Raw genomic sequence first — 21,181 nt, forward strand, 5'->3', positions numbered from 1 at the left:
GTGTGTTTTCAAAGGATAGCCACTCTGATCTAAGTTAGCTAGTAGCCAGCTTCCTGCACTGCTCGAAATCAAGGGAAGCTACCACTTGGGCTGTAGCACCATCGCAAGGAGCAAGCAGACTACACTCTGTACTCATTTAGATTAGATTTGGCTGTGAGTTCTAGAAAGTGCAAATGACAGTGGCTTATATAAGATAGATTTTTTTTCTCTCTCAAGTAAACAACATCTGGAAGCAAGTAATCCAGGGCTGATACGGAGTTCTGTTCCACAAAGCCCTCAGGTACCCAGGCTGCTTTAAGCTTATCACTCCACCATCCCTATGGTTGTGGCCATGCCCTCATGGGCCGATATGGCAGCATCCCTCTTCCAAGCAGCAGGATCAAGGAATTGCCAAAGAAGAAGAGAGACAAAGAGCATGCACGGAGTTTCTTAAGGTTTCTAGAAACTGCTACATAACAATCTGTTTATAACCCACGTAGGCCAGAACTTAGACGCATGGCCATACCTGATTACAAGCGAGACTGGGCAATGTGATTTTTACTCTGGGTGACCCTATGTCCAGCTAAAAATTCTTATTACCATGGAAAAAAGCAAATATGTGTATTGGAGGAAATAGAGTTCCTGTCACACTCCCCAAATCCTTTATCTTGGGTTATTTACTTATTCCTTCTAGTTGCGTTATTGGATTAACTCATTTGATGCTTCTTATTATAGAGAGACCATTTTGACAGCTAGTTCGAATCAGGTTTGAGTCCCTGTACATCTGAAAACCACCTGCTTTAAACCCCTCTTTGCATTATCATCAAAGTAGATTCTAGGAAATACTAAGAAGTATTAGGCAAAATGGTCCCAAGATCAAAAAAGTTTGAGAAACGTTGCATTCTATATAATGCTGTCTTTGAGGTATTCCTTGCACGTTCACAAGTGAAAAGTTTTTCTAGAAAGGAATCTGCTATTTTGATCAGTGTGTTAAAACTTATTTGCCCACCTTTTTTTTTTCATAACATCTAGTAACACAAAACATCCTGCGGAATACCCTCTGGGAAATGTTGATTAAGTGGATATGGAAGGTTTGGATGAATGTGGAGGTGAAAGGTTATCCATCATGTACTCTGTCTGCCCCCTCTTCATTTTCTCACCCTTTAACAGGCAGGTTTTTTTTCACCTTTTCTCTTTCTAGACTGACAGATCCCATTCCCACCACAGAGACTTCAATAGCACCCCGCCAGAGGCCTAAAGCTGGACAGACTCAGCCCAACCCAGGAATCCTTCCCATCCAGCCAGCCCTGACACCTCGTAAGAGGGCCACAGTTCAGCCCCCACCTCAGGCCACAGGTCAGTAACTAGGTCGGTTTGAAACTTGGTACACCTCTTTGTCATCCTGGACTGTAGAGAAGTCTTGGAAAGCCTGGTTTTTCCTGGAATGGAATCTAGAGACATGTAAAGAGTAATGGTTTTCCTCAAGGAACTGGAGATGAGCTGCCGTTGAAGTTGTACGGGTCATGGCTGGCCAAAAGGAAGGCCTCACATTGAATTCTCCAGTGGATCTCCAAGGCCACTGAAGCCTGTTGTCTCTATTTTTTCTAGTCTTGGCCCTGATTTTATGACGTGGTCCATTCGTCCCCTGCCTCCCTCTCTATTTCATATACTTCTCTTTGCATTAAAAAAAAAAATCTTTTTGGACACAGAGGAATTATTTCTTTAATGCTCTGTCTCTTGAGGTATCTGTCACCTCTTCATGTTTTGTTTTTCCATTTCTAATGAGCGGACTGAGTTTCCTTTCGTAAAGAGGATTGATCCAAATTATCAAGTAACTGAACACAGCCATCACTCCCCCTACCAGGAAGCTGCTGTTGGTGAATTTGGTGGTCATTTACTTACAATCAGGCATCCAGACTGGGGTTGTGTAACATACATGTAAACCACCAAAGAATGCTTTGGTCCTGCAGTGTGCCACAAATGCAAAGATTGTGTTTATGTACAGTAGCATCAAAGTCCGGTTGAATATGTAGATCCTCAGGGTGCTGACTAAAGGAGTAATTGACTAAATGGGATGGTGAGCAAAGGAGGACTTTTTGAAGGAGACAAGCATTGAACACTGTTATTGGACCATGTTTTGAAAAATATGAAGCACGTAGTATGGCAAGAAGAAGGAAGGGCCTTCCAGGTGCAAGGACAGTGAGAAGCCCATGGATCTTGGGATTATCTGTCCACTGATCACCCCCTCTTTATTGCTTTGGCAAGAAAGAAAGCCGCTTTCGTTTGGAAGAGTTTTGAGCCCTTATATGGAGTTTATTCTCCTTGCAGGATCCAGCAATCAGCCTGGCCTTTTAGCCAGCGTTCCTCAACCAAAACCCCAGCCTCCACCCAGCCAACCCCTACCGCAGTCTCAGCCCAAGCAGCCCCAGGCTCCGCCCACCCCACAGCAGCCGCCTTCCACGCAGGCCCAGGGTCTGCCCACCCAGGCCCAGGCCACACCCCAGCACCAGCAGCAGCTCTTCCTTCAGCAGCAGCAGCAGCAGCAGCAGCAGCAGCAGGCGGCACCGCCTCCTGCACAGCAGCCAGCGGGCACATTCTACCAGCAGCAGCAGCAGCAGGCCCAGGCTCAGCAGGTAAGGCGGTGAATGTGACCCTCGCTTGGCATATGTGAGTCATCCCTGTGAAAAGGTCCACTACGTGCAGGTGTCTTCCTTGGGAAGCCCTGGGAAGACAGAGAGCCATGACCCGGCACAGCGTCGTACTCACAGATGGCAGACACTAAACCTCACACAGTGAAGCCCTCACTGCATCACTCACAGCCCTCCCCTGCTTCTTCTCAGGCCATGGGGAATTCTGCACCTCACCAGGGAACCTCAGCAAGGAAGCTGGTTTTTAAGGACTCTTTTTTTAATTTTTATTTATTTATTTATGTATTTATTTATAACATCTTTATTGGAGTATATTTGCTTTACAATAGTGTGTTAGTTTCTGCTGTATAACAAAGTGAATCAGTTATACATATGTCCCCATATCTCTTTCCTCTTGCATCTCCCTCCCTCCCACCCTCCCTATCCCACCCCTCTAGATGGTCACAAAGCACCGAGCTGATCTCCCCGTGCTATGCGGCTGCTTCCCACTAGCTATTTTACGTTTGGTAGTGTATATATGTCCATGCCACTCTCTCACTTCGTCCCAACTTACCCTTCCCCCTCCCCATATCCTCAAGTCCATTCTCTAGTAGGTCTGTGTCTTTATTCCCATCTTACCCCTAGGTTCTTCATGACCTTTTTTTTTTTTCTTAGATTCCATATATATGTGTTAGCATACAGTATTTGTTTTTCTCTTTCTGACTTACTTCACTCTGTATGACAGACTCTAGGTCCATCCACCTCACTACAAATATCTCAATTTTGTTTCTTTTTATGGCTGAGTAATATTCCATCGTATATATGTGCCACATCTTTATCCATTCATCTGTCAATGGACACTTAGGTTGCTTCCATGTCCTGGCTATTGTAAATAGAGCTGCAATGAACATTTTGGTACATGACTCTTTTTTGTTTTTCTTTTTTTTTTCTGACATGACACCATCATCAAATTGAAGCAGAAAAACAATTATTTCTTATTATCATCAAATATCCAGTAGTGTTTAACTCTTTCTGGTGTGTCATAATTTAAATTGCTTTGTATATTTTTTCACATTTTTTTGCTCTGAATATATTCATTTTATAATGATCAATATATCTTTTAAGTCCCCCTTTTAGCCATAGGTGGCTTCCTCCTCTTTTTTTCCCCTTTGCCACTTTTTTTTTTCTACAGGACAAACGACTGGGTCGTTTGTCCTGTAGAATTTCCCACATTCTGGATTTGGTTGATTGCATCCCTGTGGTGTTGTTTAATATGTTCCACCACCCTCTGTGTAAATGGGTAGTTTCTTGAGGCCTCTCAGTATTTGATTCAGGTTGATAGTCCTTTGTTCTTCCAGTTGCATCACATCAGGAGACATACAGTAGTCTCAACATCACAAGACATACAGTAGTCTCACCTTGTCTGTGGGGGATACATTCCAAGACCCCCAGTGGATGTCTGAAACCACAGCTAGTACCAGACCCTATATATACCGTGTTTTTTCCTATACATACATACCTATGGTAAAGTTTAGTTTATAAATTAGGCACAGTAAGAGAGTAACAAGAATAGCTAATAATAAAATACATCAATTATAGCAATATACTGTAATGAAACTTATGTGAGTGTAGTGTCTCTCACAAAATATTCTTGTGATGATGTGAGATGATAAAATGCCTGCTTGATGAGATGAAGTGAGGTGAATGTCGTGAGCATTGTGACATAGCGTTAGGCTACTATTGACCTTCTAACCATATGTCGGAAGGAGGGTCATCTGCTTCTTGGGATCCAGAACCATGGAGCCATGACAGTGTCAATGGTTGCATGTCAGGAGCAGATGGTGTCAATGGTTGGGGATCCCAGCCAGGACGAAATGGGACGGTGCAAGGTTTCGTCACACTGCTCAGAACAACATGCAGTTTAAAACTTATGAATTGCTTATTTCTGGACTTTTCCATTTAATATTTTCTTTTTTTGTTTTCTTTCCTTTTTTTTTGCGGTACACGGGCCTCTCACTGTTGTGGCCTCTTCTGTTGCGGAGCACAGGCTCCAGACATGCAGGCTCAGTGGCCATGGCTCACGGGCCCAGCCGCTCCGCGGCATGTGGGATCTTCCCAGACCGGGGCACGAACCCGCGTCCCCTGCATCGGCAGGCAGACTCTCAACCACTGCGCCACCAGAGAAGCCCCCCATTTAATATTTTCATATCACTGTTCATCACGGGTAACTGAAACTGCAGAAAGCGAAACTGTGGATAAAGTCTGCTTGTCCCCTCTTTTATTAATATTAAGATCAATCTGTGGGTTTGGCGTTGTCTGTCTGATCCAGTCACTTAATATTCCCCTTCAGTTTGTTTCCTAAGTCCATTAATTCATTAGGGGTGGCAAAGCGGTGATATTCTAGCATTCCATCTTCATTTCGGGGCTGGATTTTTCTGTAAAGAACTTGGGGTCGAACTCGCACCCCCTGCATTGGAAGCGCGGAGTCTTAACCACTAGACTACCAGGGAAGTCCCCTGTAAAGAACTTTTTCAGCAAATATTTGATTACCCTGAGGTACTGTTTGTACAGAAAAGGCAGAAATAATGCATGACTCTTTCCCTGTGTTTACCAGTTTTCAGAATAATGAGTTTGTTCATAGTACCATCCAGAAGTGAACAATGAAGATTTTGTTTTGTTCTTAGTATCATTATGAGTTCATGCATCTTAATATATTTGATATGTTTCCACACATTGCTGTTAAAAAAATTTGTCCCAGTTGTCTCAGTTTTGGCCAGTGGAAGTCTCTTCAGATTGGCTCCTGGGTCCTTTGGCTGTGACTCCAGTAGCCTTTAATGTGTCCTTGCTATTTGGTGTAACAAGCTGTTCCAGAATCATTCTGCCCTTGACCTGGAATCAGCCATTTCTCCAAGGAGCTGTTTCCCTTTAATGGAAATGATATTTAGAGACCACAGTCTTGCTACTAGGGATACCCATTTGCTAATGGGTTGGTTATTATTTTTAGGCCTTTTCAGTGAATAGTTAGGACACATATATATATATTTTTTAATAGAATATACACCATGAATTCAAATTTATATTTCTAAAGCAGATTTGTAATTATAGGATTTTTGTTTAACTTCTTGGATTTTATATTTGTATCTTTCTCATCTGGAAATCTTGATTCCTAACAACATTAACATAATTCTTAATTGATTTATAGTTTCAAGATAACAATACCAATATGATTACTGAAAACAGTTTAAGATTTCTTTGCCATTCTTGTTTTTTGGGGTTTTTTTTGTTTGTTTTTTTGCGGTATGCGGGCCTCTCACTGCTGTGGCCTCTCCCATTGCGGAGCACAGGCTCCGGACGCGCAGCCTCAGCGGCCATGGCTCACGGGCCCAGCCGCTCTGCGTCATGTGGGATCTTCCCGGACTGGGGCATGAATCTGTGTCCCCTGCATCGGCAGGCGGACTCTCAACCACTGCACCACCAGGGAAGCCCTTCTTTGCCATTCTTACACCTAGAATGTTTAGCACATTATTTTCTAGGAGTTTGGCTATTAATCTGATACACAGGTTTATTTGCTTTGTTTTGCTGTTTAGTTATTGCTTTTTAAATTTCGGTTTAATTTTGTTTTGTGAAAATGTAAAACATTTACATAATTTCAAACTTAAATCTGCAAAATTCTGTTCCCTCCATCCCATATATGGAGGTATCCTTCATTCCTATTTACAACTTGAGAGTGTTCCCTTTAAAGGATATATAGCATAATTTATTCCAATCAGTCCCCTGTTGACAGACATTTCGTTGTTTCTAGCATTTTGCTATTATAAGTAGCCAGCTATTTATTGATATCTGCTTTTTTTGCTAACGCTTTAACTTTGCCCCAGTAGGCAAACAATATCCTCCCAGTTAACTTCATAACTAAGTGACAGTATTTGGACTTTCACAGACAAGATCTTGACTTTTGTTCATCAGTAGGCCCTTTTTTCAGCTGTGTTTTTGTGCCTTACACAGAGTCCTTAGTAGTGAGGAGTAGAGAAGTATTCCTGTCTTCAGGAAGTTTATAAAAGAATATAACTTGAAACCATGCTACCAGTATAAGATAAAATATCATTAAGTGGTAGAGTATATTGAATATTTTGAATGTTTAAAGATGGGAGTATAATAAAGAGAGCTATTGGGAAATGATTTTCAGAAAGGCTTGAGAGGACTTAATAACTGAGTTAACATTTAGGTTATTCTCCTTAGTGTCATCATTGCTTCATCCTGTTCATGTAGGGAAGAATTTTAATCCTGGTTATTTCCAAATCCCTTTACGAGAGGGATAACTTCTGCGGTTAGCAGATCATTTAGTAGCTTCTGTTACGCTCCAGCATGTGGAGTCACAAGATGTACAGTCAGATGGATGCCCTCAGGCCAGGCACAGAAACCCCTCGGAAGCCAGTCTGCACTGCAGGAGGCAGGTAGTGCAGTGGCTGGAGCCTGTCAGTGTAACGTGCTGCTGTGTTTATGTCATGCCCTGAGGTTCCCCTCGTGACTTTTCAGGCCAAGGTAAAAGACGCCCTACCTGCCCTTGCCTTTGGCTTCAGCACCGGTCTTAGTTGTTACTGAGACATTCATCCTTTGTGGAATATGGTTCTGAGACAGGCTTTTATTCACCTCTTCATTCCTTGCCACTTTCTCCTGCTCAGTTTCAGGCAGTACACCCTGCAGCCCAGCAACCAGCGATCGCTCAGTTCCCCGTGGTAGCCCAAGGAAGCTCTCAACAGCAGCTGATACAGAGCTTCTACCAGCAGCAGCAGCTGGCCACAACCCTGCATCAACAACAGCTGCTGACTCAGCAGGCTGCCTTGCAGCAGAAGACCGCAGTGGTAGCCCTACAGCAGGCCCAGGCACAGCCAGCCACAGCCCCCCAGCCAGCCCCTGCCCAGGAGCCAGCGGTGAGAATCAACCAGAAGAGGAGCACGCAGTGAGGGCTAGGGAAAGGGTGGGAAAGAGGCCGCAGCAGCTGGTGTGGCACGGCTGCTCCCCGCCCTGGTGGTGAAAATATTTGATCTTTTCCCGATACATCCAGGAAAAGGATGAGGTATACTCTAGAAGCTTAAGGTTTTACAAAAATGATTCTAGGTTGCTGATGGACAAATGAACTTGTTTACAAGACACAAATAGACTCACAGCCATAGAAAACAAACTTATGGTTACCGAAGGGGAAGGGAGCGGGGAGGCATAAATTAGGAGTATGGGATTAATAGACGATGAACTTTCTTATTTCTCACTCTAATATTAGGCTGGCAGAAAGAGCTGTTCATTGTCTCTGTCAGTGCCAGTGTCAAGCAGTCAAAGCCCTAGGTAGGGTTAGAGCTAATCCCTTTCCCGTCTTCAGGGGGCAGTTTGACCACTGTGGCCTTCCCAGTCTCGGGAGGTTCGTGTAGGCCTCCACCTGTACCCTGAGTCCTGACAGTCTTGTGTTTATTCTTTGTCTTGGACGATATTACTGGCCACCTAAATAAGTCTACTATGCAGCGCCCTTCCAGGGCCCGCTTGCTGAGACCATTTGTCGTGGCCTGATCTCCCTCTGGGCACCAGAGCATCTGACTGTTGTTTGAGCCATCTTGTCAGTTTAGAAATTCGGCATGTTCGTTTCTAGATACTGGCTGAGTATAGAATCAAGACCTCTACGTGCTTTCTGATTGACCTCTACAGGTACATCCTCAGGCACATCATACTTTGACCTTTAATGAGTGCCTTTAATGAGTACTCACAGAGTGACAGTAATAGAAAATTTTATAATGATAGAAAAAGGCATTTTACATACCCAGCTGACAGAGTATCACAGCTACTCTCTTATTCCCAGGGAAGCCCAACCACTAGAAGAACGAAGGAAAAGTAAGAAACTATCTTTCTGAGGATTGATTTCTAATAGAGTTTTGTCACTCATCTTAAACCAGAAAAGCTACATCCCTTCAAAAGGAAGCAGTGCCGTAAATAGATTGTCTTCTTTAAGTCTCAGCTAAATGTGTGTTCAGTGTCTTTACACCTTCGTTTCTGAAACAGCTTGGTCTTCCTGCAGGCGTTTGGTAGACAGCTACTCTCTGTATTTTTAACAAGCGACAAAGTTCCTCTTGTTAATGGAAAAAGAGTTTTTAAAAAAATTATTGTATCATGTAGCTAGTTGAAATCTTATTTTGTCCAGTCCTCATTTAATGGAATTAGAAACTGAGGCCCAGGCTAGAAAGGGATCACCCAAGACACACAGACTGATAGCACCAGAGCTGGGGCATGAACTGAAGAATCCTGATCTGTGTTCAAGGATAATAACAATGATCGTTCAGGGTGAGGACGCGATCATCTACCACTGACTATACCCTTCTTATGGGGTCCCCCTCTGCTGACCCTGGACAAAAGTATCCACTTCCTTGGGAATGAACTGTGATCCTTCTCCATGTTCCTTGAATGAAAAAATACTTTGAGCACTTTGTTCAGGGGTAGGTGGTTGAGGGCACAGAGAAGGAACGGGAACAGAACGTGCTTCAGCCAGGAGCCAGAGAACCTCCCAGCCTTGACCCTTCCCTTTCTCCGGTGACCCTTTGTAGGACTTTGCTAGAGAAGCAAGTAATTGAATGTAAAGCATACCCTGCAACCATCTCACAACAATCTGCAAAGGGAGGATGGCCATACCCCACAGATGTTTATTGCAGTCTTAAAAATAGCCACAAGCATGGAAGCAACCTAACTCGTTCCAACAACTCACCTGTGCAGCCATTAAAAATCATGGTTACAGAGACTTCCCTGGTGGGCCAGCGGTTAACAATCCGCCTTCCAATGCAGAGGACGTGGGTTCAATCCCTGGTCGGGGAACTAAGATCCCACATGCCGCAGGGCAACTAACCCTGCGTGCCACAACTACTGAGCCAGCACGCCACAACTAGAGAGCCTGCGAGCTCTGGAGCCCACACGCCATAACTAGAGAGCCTGCGTGCCGCAACTGCTGAGCCCATGCACCCTGAAGCCCATGCGCCACAACTAGAGAGAAGCCTGCACACTACAACTAGAGAGAAATCTGCACGGCGCAACGAAGAGCCCGTGCACCACAATGAAAAATCCCACATGCCGCAACTAAGACCTGACACAGCCAAAAATAAATAAATATTAAAAGAAAACAAAAACAATCAACTATATTTCAATAAAAATAAATTAATTTTTAAAAATCATGGTCATAAAAGTCTGTACAATAGTATGGAAACTCTCATGAGGTAGTGTTAGAGGAGAGATGAGATTATGGGACGAGTATGTACTTGAAATAGACTTAAATATAAGATACCAGAAAGATAAGAACAGTTGTATTAGAGTAGTGGAATGGAAGTCCGGGTGGTTTTTCTCCCCTAGTCTATATCCTTACATTTCTTGATGTTATTATACTCCTTTTATAGTTATATATTTTGTTTTTTAAAAAATCTTTGGCAAGATAGGCATTTGAGTCTACCTTGCTTCTTCTCCCCCTGTGGTCTGTTTCTCCCTCCTCCCCCTTCCCAATCCCATTTTTGGATGAGGAGGCATCATGGTGCAGAAAAGGGTCCTGGGCGATAGTCAAGAGACATGGATTCTGCCCTCAATTGACCGTGTGACCTTGAGTGAGCACTTAGCCTTAGGGGGCCTTGGTCTGGTCTCTTCTAAAATGAGGGAGTTGGAATCCATGTTCTCTAAGGTCTTTTTTGACTCTTCATTCTGAGTTTCTGATTGGAAATAAAACTGCTTGACAGGGTTGTTGTGGGGAGTGGCTGAATGGGTGGCAGCCAGTTTGAATTGGTAGCTGTGATAAAACAAGGTGTCCTCATGATGGAAGCATCTGTTCTTCGGTGTGCTGCATACAGAGAATAGGCAGAAGGAAGGGAAAATGTTCTCCAGGTAGTCTGGACTCTTCAAAATAAAGGGCCTCAACAGTTAAGTACCCTTTTCAGTGTAGTGAATGTCTTAAAGTGCAAGAAATAAGCAAATCTAGTTCTGTCCTTAAATCCCTTCTCGCCCCTATGGGTACTGGCTTTAGGCTGGCTGTTGCAGATGCACTTCTGGACCCCTGAGGAAGTTGTGGAGCTGGAACTCTGGTCTTCTTCCCAGAGCACTTTGCTTCTCACTCAGAGATGCAGTCAGCTGCTTTACCCTTTGACTTTAATTTGATCGGAATTAGAACCTTATATTGTATCATTCATTCGATTGGTGAGTGGTTGTGTACTCTCACATGTACATAGCCTGCCTCGATAAAATTAAAGTCTGAGTCAATATAGGTACAGAAGCTCCCAGGCTGTCAGCATCCTGACCCAAGTAGCTGGACACTCTAGTTTCCTAAATCTCTTCATCTTTGAAGACACAGAATGTGAGAACCAATTTGCAGCGTGGAGGGGCAGCTCCAATCTGAGATGAAGGACTGGAGGGAAGGGATAGTTCAATACCTGAGGCATTTAATATTCTGAGTTCCTTTATTTCTGGATTGACAGTTAAGAAAAGGGTTAGGTGGCCTTCTTAATATTAATTTTTGTTCATTTTCTTGACATAGAACTTTGTAGATCAAGACTTATGCTTAAAGACTCGCTATGTGGCCACAAGGATGTTCCCACCAGTTTGTTTTTCTGTGGTGACAGTGTGTCCTGCCTTCCTTCTGGAAAAGACCTGTATGTCAAGAGACCTCCTCGTATTATTAGATCAGTCATCATCAAGGGCTTTTACATTTTTTCTTCTCTTTACTGTATTCTCTACATGGTTCTCCAGTGCCATTTCCAAACTGAAGATGGGAACAGGATCATCCCACTGCTCCAATGCTGCATATTTTCTCAGGGGTTGCCACAGAAACAGAATCCTGTAAGACCCATCCTATCAATGAACTAGAGTGTTAACAACAAAAGCAAAAAAGTGCTGCCATTTATTAATCACAGTGAGATTCTGTCTCATTTAACTAGTAGTCTGAGCTCTGTCAGAAAGGGATCTCTTAGCAGAAATCACTCAGCTCAAATGTGTTTTAGCTAGAGGTGTGCCTTCATGGGCTTGTAACTGTGCCAGTAGAATGCTTAAAGGCTGCCCTGTGGAGGCATTCTGAATGAGTTCCTAAAGCAGAAAGTGGTCCTTTAGGAAACTCTCTAGGTCTTTAAAGCTAGGAATAGCTTCTGCAGTCTTTGATCTGGGTCGAGTTACATATGGTTACCCTGTATATTATTGCCGATGAAGATTGAAATTTATAGATAAGCACCAGGTAAGTATCATGCTGGTATCAGTCTCAAGGCTGCAGCTCAGATCGTCAAAGCCTTGTTTTTTTCTTTCTGGGTGTTCTTGATAAACTGAGCCATTTGAGCCATATGTTAGCTCTCACATGGCATTTTTGTTATGCTCGTCTGCTTATTTGTTTTTCCTTTCCCTTTTTTTTTTTTTTTAACGCTTTTGTCTCTCTTCCTAGCAGATTCAAGCCCCCATAAGACAACAGCCAAAGGTTCAGACAACCCCACCTCCTACCATCCAGGGGCAGAAACTCGGATCTCTCACTCCTCCATCGTCCCCCAAGGCCCAGCGTGCTGGGCACAGGCGGATTCTCAGTGACGTGACCCACAGCGCAGTCTTTGGGGTCCCTGCCAGCAAATCAACCCAGCTGCTCCAAGCAGCTGCAGCTGAGGCCAGTCTCAATAAGTCCAAGTATGTACTGCTTTTGTGGGCAAGGGCTGCTGGGGAACATTGCTGTGTGATTTTTGCATGTGTATGTAGTTGTGTGTAGATGTATATGTAGGGGTGAGTGTCTGTGTTTATTGAGAACTGAATTTTCCTGTAGATCAGACTGATCTTAAGAAATAATTTCCTACTTGCCTCACAGTTTCCAGTCTGTCTTCCATCCCATACTGTATCATGTGTTTTCTAAATTCTTGATCTGATCAAATCTCTCCATGCTGATAACATTTCATTGGCTCCCCATTGCCTGTAGAATAATATCTGAACCGACTGGTTAACAGACCAAGGACTATTATATCACATTGGTGGAACTGCCACTCTCCTCCTGGTCCACTTAGGAAATGCTTATTTATTCATCAAGATCCATGTTGGAGGTTATATTTTCTTTGACCCTTCCTCTGGTATCATATATAATTTTGTCTGAACCCTTTTTTGAGCATGTATCACACTCTATTATCATTATTTATTTGTATGGTTAGCAGACCTAGCCTGCAAGTTCATCCACAGCAAGCACCGTGGCTTAATCAACCTTTGTAAATCCGGTGACAGGCTCTGTGCCTGACATCAGGTAGATTGCAGTGAGTGTTCGTTGCGTAAATGCAGTGTCAGGCTCTCAGCTTTCTTGGAACCATATACGGAAGTTAAAAATCTTTAAATTGAGTCATTAGGTAAATGCAAAGGGCATCAAGAGGGACTTTAGAAGAAAATCAGGTGATGATACCCAGGGGCTCAAGATGGTGGTAAATGTCTTTGTTGCTCTTTAACTGTGATGGTGTCCACTGATGCTGGATCCTGACAGATGCGAGGCAGCCGGAATAGGCAGCAGCCCCTCTGGAGCTGTTGTGAATGTTACAGTGGTCACCACAGGATGCACGAGCCTAAGAACAGGTGGCTTTGGGATCCTGAATTGAAAGAACTTGCAGATGAGACCAAAAATCTAAGCAAGAGGTTAAAGATGTAGCGGGAGACAGTGAATCACAAAAGAAAGGGAGATGTTTGTTTCACACAGTGGAAAGGGCATCTTTGGAAACTGTTCCATTGCTACGGGAAGCCCTTTTAGAAACATACTGTAGAAAATAATGGTTTGACTTATAAAATAATTTGCTCTTGAAACAAAAAGAAAATAGGTTGACCCTTTTCAACCTTGATATGTCTTTTTATTTCGTGGGGGTGGGAACCTACCTAGGTCTGCAACCACCACTCCTTCAGGCTCCCCTCGGGCCTCCCAGCAAAACGTTTATAATCCTTCAGAAGGTTCTACATGGAATCCCTTTGACGACGACAATTTCTCCAAACTCACAGCTGAAGAACTGCTGAACAAGGACTTTGCCAAGCTGGGGGAAGGTGAGTAATTGGTGTCTTTTTGTGATTAACTCAAGAGGGGTACGCATGTGAAAATGTAGGCTTGGGTCTTTCTTTCCTTCAAAGACTTGATTTTGAAGTGTATGCACAAATCAGCCTGTATTTTTACTAGGGCACCGAAGTCTCCTCATCCTTAGGAAATCCTGGTCTGTTGTGGGTGGCAGCAAGGAGAGTGGGAAACTTTTAGGAAAGATTTGGTAGCATAGATCAGGATGATAGTGTCAAGCATGTTCACTCCTTGGAGGAATGTGATGGTACCTTGTCCTAAGTGGGTTTATTATCCCAGAAAGTCGTAGCTGCTTACCCACGAGAGTGTGCCCTCATGTAGACACTGAATCTTCATGATCAGAATTCTCTATTACTGTTGACTGACCCTGGAGCGGAGATCAAATAAACAGAAGGTACCATTTCTACCCTCAAATCCACAGTCTAATTTGGAAGGCAAGATACCCACTCACAGACACACATACACCTTGGAAAACAACAGCACACACCCTGGGAAAATTCTACAGTATGATACAGTTCAAAAAAAGTACCTCAGTGCAGACAAAAGCACAGGGTAAAGGAATGATCAGAACGGAGTGAATGATACGAACTTTGACCAAACATTTTAGCTTTATAATTTTATAGACATCTTTTAAAAATCCATACACTTCTTGCCTTTTTTTTTCTTCATAGGGCATAAGATTTAACTTTCTTTGACATTTATTGTCAATTTGTTTCATTGTTACGTATGCCAGTTACTGTTCTAGACTGTAAACAGAAATGCCTTCATGTGCTGTTGAAAACTAGTATTTTGCACCTGATTAAGTGACTCCCAAATTTTAAAATTCTTGTATCTATTTTTAGTAATTTCCTGTCACTGTTCTTGTTGTTCAACTGTTGGCTTTTACATTAAGCCATTGTCATTGTGCCTGTCCCTCATAGCATCTCACTACTGCCATCTGTCTTCTCTTTTGCTCTCATAACTACTTTCAACATGGAAAACAGATCATCAAACTCATTAGAATGATGTAGAGATAAATCGATTCAGAGTGAAGGCTGGAGGCATTGTGCTCTGAGTAATGTCCTCAAGCTTTAGAGCTTTAGACTTCCTTTCTTTCCTCAGCTGTTTCTCAGTTACTGCAGCGACCAGACAAGGGCCTTTGAGTAGCCAAGGTGTTGCCATAATGCAGTAAAATGAGTCAAGTCTAGCTGTCGGTTTGGAGGGTGCCCTTCACCCCTGGCCTGTGTGTGCATCATGGGATTCTGCTGGGATGAACCGAGTGGTATTTTGTCCCTCCAGGCAAACATCCTGAGAAGCTTGGAGGCTCAGCTGAGAGTTTGATCCCAGGCTTTCAACCAAGCCAAGGTGATACTTTTGCCGCTTCCTCATTTTCTGCTGGAACTGGTTAGTATGGCGAACACCTGAAACTCAAGACTCACTGTTGTGACCTTCCCACTGGTTTCCAGTCCACAGATAACCCTAGCATGGCAGTGAGCCCCAGATCCTGGTGGTAACATAGTTTTCTTCATTCTGAAGATTTCCTATAAAAAGATCGGGATAAAAAAAGATCTAGAATCACTTTGAATTAGAATGGCAGGGTGATCTGGCAGTAATATACAGGATTTGTTCTCTCAAGTCCACATACATGTTTTTCAGCAAATATTTCTAAATTTCAGGAACATCACTCTGTTAATCTCTTGTAATTGCTTAGGTTCTTTGGAATGACTTGAAGAGTTCTAAGAATTAGATGCTCTATCCTATATCTGAGTCTCTTCTATGCTGTGTTTTTGTGCATGTGTGTGTGTGCTTATGGGGACAGGGAGATATCTTTTTATTTTTATTTTTTTCTGAAAAAGTTTTATTGTGCACAGAGGGGAAGGGCTCAGTCCTTCTTGGCTGCTGCCTTCCTCATGGAGGCCAGGACATTGCTCAGCTCCTCTCTCTTCCTCTTGGCACAGATGTGTCCCCCCACCCTTTTCTTGATGAACTTGAAGGCCCGCTTGTCCTTGGAGACCTTGAGCAGCTCCATGGCCCGCCGTTCGTAAGAGGCGAAGCCACACACCTCCTGGATCACGTCCCGCACAAACTCGGTGTGCTTGGTGAGGGGCCCGTGGCAGCGGCTGCGCCTCGGCTTGCTCACGTTCTCGGCCACCTTGTGGCTCCTGTTGAGGCCCACAGCCATGGGGTAGCGCAGAGCCATGGCTGCTGCTCTTTAATGGCTGCTGTGGCGGAAGCGAGATACCTTTTTAAATGAGACGTTTAAAAAAATTCTAGAAGTAATTATAAAAACCTAATTTTCCCTTTTATTAATAAATAATATACATATTTAGTAATTTATAGAAGAGCATAGAGAAGAAAGTTAAGAGCCCCATGATCTCACCCCTGAGAAATTAGCATAGCAATACCATTTGGATGTCTGTTAGTGGCATTTAACCTTTTTAGGGTCACAGATATCTTTGTGAATCTAAGGGAAGTTACAGATCTTCTCTTTCACAAAAATACATGTGTCCACAATTTTGTGCACAATTTTCAGCCTCAGTTTATGACTCTAAGGTACATTTTTATAGTCATATTTTAAAGCCTAATTTTTTTTGCTTACAAAATTTGACATCTTTCCCCCATATCATTAAAGAAGCTCCTCGAATATAACTTTTAAAATATCTACATTAAATTCCTTTATGTGGATGCATCCTAATGTATTTAACCAGGTACCTCTTTTTTAAACATTAATTTGATGTCAGTGTTTTACTGTTATAAATTCCTCAGCAATGGATGTGAGGTTTTGAATATGTTCTTTGTAGGATATGGAATTTGATATCCTTCAAAATTGATCTTTTTAATTATATTGATTAATTTCTGCTTTTAATTTTTCATATTCTTCCTGCTTTCTTTGGGTGTATCAGTATTTTTCTAACCTCGTAAATTTATTTCTGATTAGAACTTTGGCTGTTATTCCATAACATTTGCTATGTAACGCTCTATTTATTTATTTATTTATTTATTTAATTTTTGGCTGCATCGGGTCTTAGTTGTGGTACTCGGAATCTTCCTTGCAGCACGTGGGATCCTCCGCTGTGGTGCGTGGGCTCCTCGCTATGGTGTTCAGGCTTCTCTCTAGTTGTGGTGCGTGGGCTCAGTAGTTGCGGCGTGTGGGCTCTGTAGTTGTGGTGCAGGGCTCCATAGCACGTGGGCTCTGTAGTTTCAGCATGCGGGCTCTGTAGTTATGGCCCACATGCTCAGTAGTTGCAGCTCGTGGGCTTCGTTGCCCCACGGCATGTGGGATCTTAGTTCCCCGACCAGGGATCCAACCCGTGTCCCCTGTATTGGGAGGTGGAGTCTTAACCACTGGACCACCAGGGAAGTCCCTGTAATGCTCTCTTATTCTCATTCTTTTCTGGATGTTTTTAAATTTTAAATTTTAAGTTTTGATTTCTTTACCCTAGAGTTATTTAGGATATATTTTCATTGCATTGAGATAATATGGCCTCTGCAGTATTTTCTCTTGGGTATTATGCAGGAGTTTGTTATTCATTCTGTAAACGTTCTATGGGAGTTAGTAGTTTCCACCTCAATAAATACTAATCTACAACATGATTTTTAATGGAAGAACAATAACATTGTATTTAACATCCCCTTTGATTAATACTTAGGTTGTTACTAATTTTCACCACATAAACATTCTTGAAGCCAAATTTTTATTCATATCCTTTAAAATTTCTTTAAGATAGCTTTTAGGGGATTATTTGCTAAATCAAAAGATATGTGTAATTAAGGCTTTTGGTGCATATTTCCAAATTGCCCTCCAAGAATGCTATACACATTTTATTTCAGTCGACAATGAATGAGTAATTTTCACCTGTTTTTCCCAGACAGACCAGCTCAGAGGCTGTAGACAGAGGACATTGTTTACTGGCCATTTTTATTTCTTTTGGGATTTGTGTTGTTCATGTCCTTTTTTTTTTTTTAATGTGCTGTGTTTATTTTGTTCTTATTAATATGTAAGAGCTCTTCATGTGTCATATTGTAAACTTTTCTCCCAGTTTGTCATTTGTCCTATGCAAGTATTGTATTATCTGACCCTCTCAACAACCCTCCGAGGTTGCCACATCATCCCCACATCAGTTATGGTTGAGGTAACTGAGCACAGGCTAGTCTCTTTCCCAGGGTCACATAGCTAGTAAGTGGCAGAGCTGGGACACCGACCCTCTGGCTCTAGAACTTCCTCTCTCAGGTTTTCTGCCTCATAATAAGGCAAATTTAATAATAATGTCCTAGAAAATCATCTATAGTTTCAAATTTTTTTTAATAAAATAGAAGAATACATTTAAATCTTTTATAATATTTTCTTTGCATACATCAATTTTACTGTATGTATTTGTGTTTCTCTTTTTCTTGGTAATTCTAGCTAGAGATTTGCTATTTTATTACCTTTCAAAGACAACTCTATAGAACTACTCTTTTTCTGTTGTCTAATTCTTTATCTTTTGCCTTTATCTTTTTGATTACAGTTCCCTATTTTTCTTAGGTTCACTTTTGCTGATTTCAAGAACACATAGTAAATTTTTTTTTAATTCTTTAAAAAAAAGTATTTAGAGTTTTTCTCTCAATATAACAGTGATTTTCATCTGGCATGAGAGTGGGGAGGGAGGCTAATTATAATTTCCAGGAAGACTTTTTCACAGAGAATCTACTATTCTCTTGCCTCTTTCTTGCTCCAGTTGCCCACCCCACCCCAGCCTTTGAGGATTACACTGTTACTGAGAGTGCTTTCTAATAGCTGTGTGTTTCCCTTGTAAGAAAAAACTCATGTTTTAACCATATCCCATAAGTCTTCATATGATGTTCTCATTGTTAATATTTTGGAACAGGCATTGGAATTATTTGGAAGGTGTGTTTTTTAATATTAAATAGTGAAAATTTTTTGTGTGTTATTTTTTATTTTTAGCTTTGTTGTCTGGTCTATATAATTTTTAATTTTTTTTTTTTTTTTTTGCGGTATATGGCCCTCTCACTGTTGTGGCCTCTCCTGTCGCGGAGCACAGGCTCTGGACGTGCAGGCTCAACGGCCATGGCTCACAGGCCCAGCCGCTCCGCGGCATGTGGGACCCTCTCAGACCGGGGCACGAACCCGTGTCCCCTGCATTGGCAGGTGGACTCTCAACCACTGTGCCACCAGGGAAGCCCTAATTTTTAAATTTATTGGTATTTTGGTCTGGTTGAAAGTGCTTAAAGTTGGATATGCCAAATAGTTGACTAAATATACCAAATGTATAAAGCATTGGTCATTGTCCTTGAGATAAAATGTCACAATGATGACTAGTTATGGTGCTGGGTAGGATATAGTTTCCCTGGAAAGGGGGTCATGGAATAAGCCCTAGGAGGGTCTTCTTTGATGCTGAATCCCAGCGTTTAGTACAGTGCTTGGCTCAGTACACATTTGTTGAATGAAGGAAAGGAGTCGCTTTTTGCCAAAGGATAGGAGCTTGGATTCACCGATGTTAATAACAGATGTCCCTAATCATTTTCCATCCACTTCCAGTTTTAATGCCTAATTCTTTCTTATCATACATTTTATGTTTTGTTTTTTGTCTGTATGAACTATTTTTTAAAGAGTTGTTTTTTGCTTTTATTTTTGCCTCTTCTCCCCGTAATGCTTAACTTTGAAGGTTGTAAATGGCAGTATTTTTTTTAATGGCCCAGCCATTAGAAAACACATATTTGAGTAGTTAGGACAGTAATACCTGCAAACATATGTTGAGTACATGCTGCGTGCTAAGCCCACTGGGTAAGTGCTTTTATGCACATTATCTCCAGTGATCCCTCACAACAGCCCATGAGAGGCTAAGTGACCTGCCCAAGGTCATAGGTGGGGAATGACAGAGTAGAAATTTGTCCCTGGGCAGCCCAGCGCAGAAGCTGTAGTTATAACCACATCTCAGAAATCTTATAAATCAGTGACACTAAGCTTTTACAGGCATTACAAAACATCTTCGTATTTTCCTCAATTTATCCAGCACTTTTCTATGAACGTTTGGTATTTTCCCTTCATTTGCATTTGTGGTGTGAATGAAGAGGAATCTTCATTCTTTACAAATGAAATAAAATTATATCTAAATCCCAGAAATTAGTGTGTCCTCACTGTATGAAGTTCAGGGTGGCACCATTTTCTCCAAGTTTTCTAATCAAGCTCAGACCGTTCACTGATTTGAAACCTTCTAACTAACCAAGAGAGGAGAGAAGCAGGAAATTTGGTGATGAGCTGGGGAGGATGACACAAGGGTTATCCTTAACATTTTTATGGTAAAAGCTGCAAAAATGTTGCTAAACTGTGTTCATACATTAGAGGAGGAACAGGCAGACAATTAAAACTTGACATTGTGCCTCTTTATTTAAAATACAGTAAGTCCCCTACATATGAACGAGTTCCGTTCCAAGAGCACATTCGTAAATCCGGTTTGTTCATAAGTCCAATTTGTTCGTAAGTCCACCAAAGTTGGCCTAGGTACCCAACTAGCACAGTCAGCTATATAATACTGTACTGTAATAGGTTTATAATACTTTTCACACAAATGATACATAAAAAACACACACAAAAAATAAAGAAAACATTTTTAATCTTACAATACAGTACCCTGGAAAGTACAGTAGTACAGTACAACAGCTGGCATACAGGGGCTGGCATCTAGTGAACAGGCAAGAAGAGTTACTGACTGGAGGAGGGAGAGGAGGTGGGAGATGGTAGAGCTGAAGGATCGTTAGCAATAGGAGATGAGGGCAAGCTGCACATGACAATGTACACCAGACGCGTGAACTAACTTACGTGATTGGACATAGGAACGCATGTTCACATCTTTGAACGTTCTCAACTTGAAGGTCATATGTAGGGGACTTACTGTATTTTTCTGTTGATAAATTATATACATTAATTTGCTAAAACCCCAAGGAAGCAAGATTGAAAAACTCATGACCCCATTCCAAGAGGAAAGCATTACTAACATTTAACAATATTTATGTCCATAGTTTTATTTCTTTGTACATACTTTTTTCAAACATGAATTATACTATACATTCAATTTCATAATTTGTTCTTTTTCTTTTAATATATTTCATTGTATCTCATTTTAAAATATTTCAGAGACTAAGAGCAGTGATTTTAACCCTTCTCTTCCTCCACAGACCTTTAAAGAAGCTTAGTTAAAAGCCCACTTGAATGATATTCTTAAAATGACAAAATTATAGAGACTGGGACAGGAGTAAGGAGTGGGTGTGACTATAAAGGAGTACAAGGAAGTTCTTTTGTTTGATGGAATAGTTGTGTATCATTGTTTTGGTGCTTAGGCTAATTTATACATACTGTCAAATGGCAAGGAACTATAAACACACAAACACACACACACAAATGTGAGTACATGTGAAAACTGAATAGAGTTTAGTTAACAGAATTGCCCTGATGTCAGTGATACTGAACTATGGTTGTATAAGAACTCACCACTGGGGGAAGATGGTTGAAGGGTTCACAGAGTTCTATGTACTG

General features: G+C 41.8%; 2 protein-coding genes across 23 annotated transcripts in view; one reads left to right on the forward strand and one right to left on the reverse strand.

The window, feature by feature from the left end:
* Positions 1–21,181, forward strand: part of AAK1 (AP2 associated kinase 1) — a 173,399-nt gene that overhangs the window by 109,771 nt on the left and 42,447 nt on the right. For 9 of the 22 annotated variants that reach the window (XR_010934480.1, XM_067704811.1, XM_067704810.1 and 6 more), the window contains exons 11-16: positions 1,181–1,335; positions 2,308–2,612; positions 7,286–7,534; positions 12,037–12,279; positions 13,478–13,643; positions 14,947–15,051. Coding sequence is in view for 21 of the 22 variants with exons in the window: in XM_067704811.1 (XP_067560912.1) it covers positions 1,181–1,335; positions 2,308–2,612; positions 7,286–7,534; positions 12,037–12,279; positions 13,478–13,643; positions 14,947–15,051 (1,223 nt within the window). In the remaining variant the exon portion in view is untranslated. The remainder of the gene's footprint in view (positions 1–1,180; positions 1,336–2,307; positions 2,613–7,285; positions 7,535–12,036; positions 12,280–13,477; positions 13,644–14,946; positions 15,052–21,181) is intronic. The other 13 variants (XM_067704813.1, XM_067704823.1, XM_067704827.1 and 10 more) reach the window with 7 other exon arrangements.
* Positions 15,482–15,878, reverse strand: LOC137206143 (large ribosomal subunit protein eL36-like). Its single transcript, XM_067704831.1, has one exon. It carries the CDS (start codon positions 15,845–15,847, stop codon positions 15,530–15,532), a length of 318 nt encoding a protein of 105 aa, XP_067560932.1. The 5' UTR covers positions 15,848–15,878; the 3' UTR covers positions 15,482–15,529.

This window comes from Pseudorca crassidens, chromosome 14 (assembly GCF_039906515.1).
Source record: "Pseudorca crassidens isolate mPseCra1 chromosome 14, mPseCra1.hap1, whole genome shotgun sequence".
NCBI classification, from domain to species: domain Eukaryota; kingdom Metazoa; phylum Chordata; class Mammalia; order Artiodactyla; family Delphinidae; genus Pseudorca; species Pseudorca crassidens.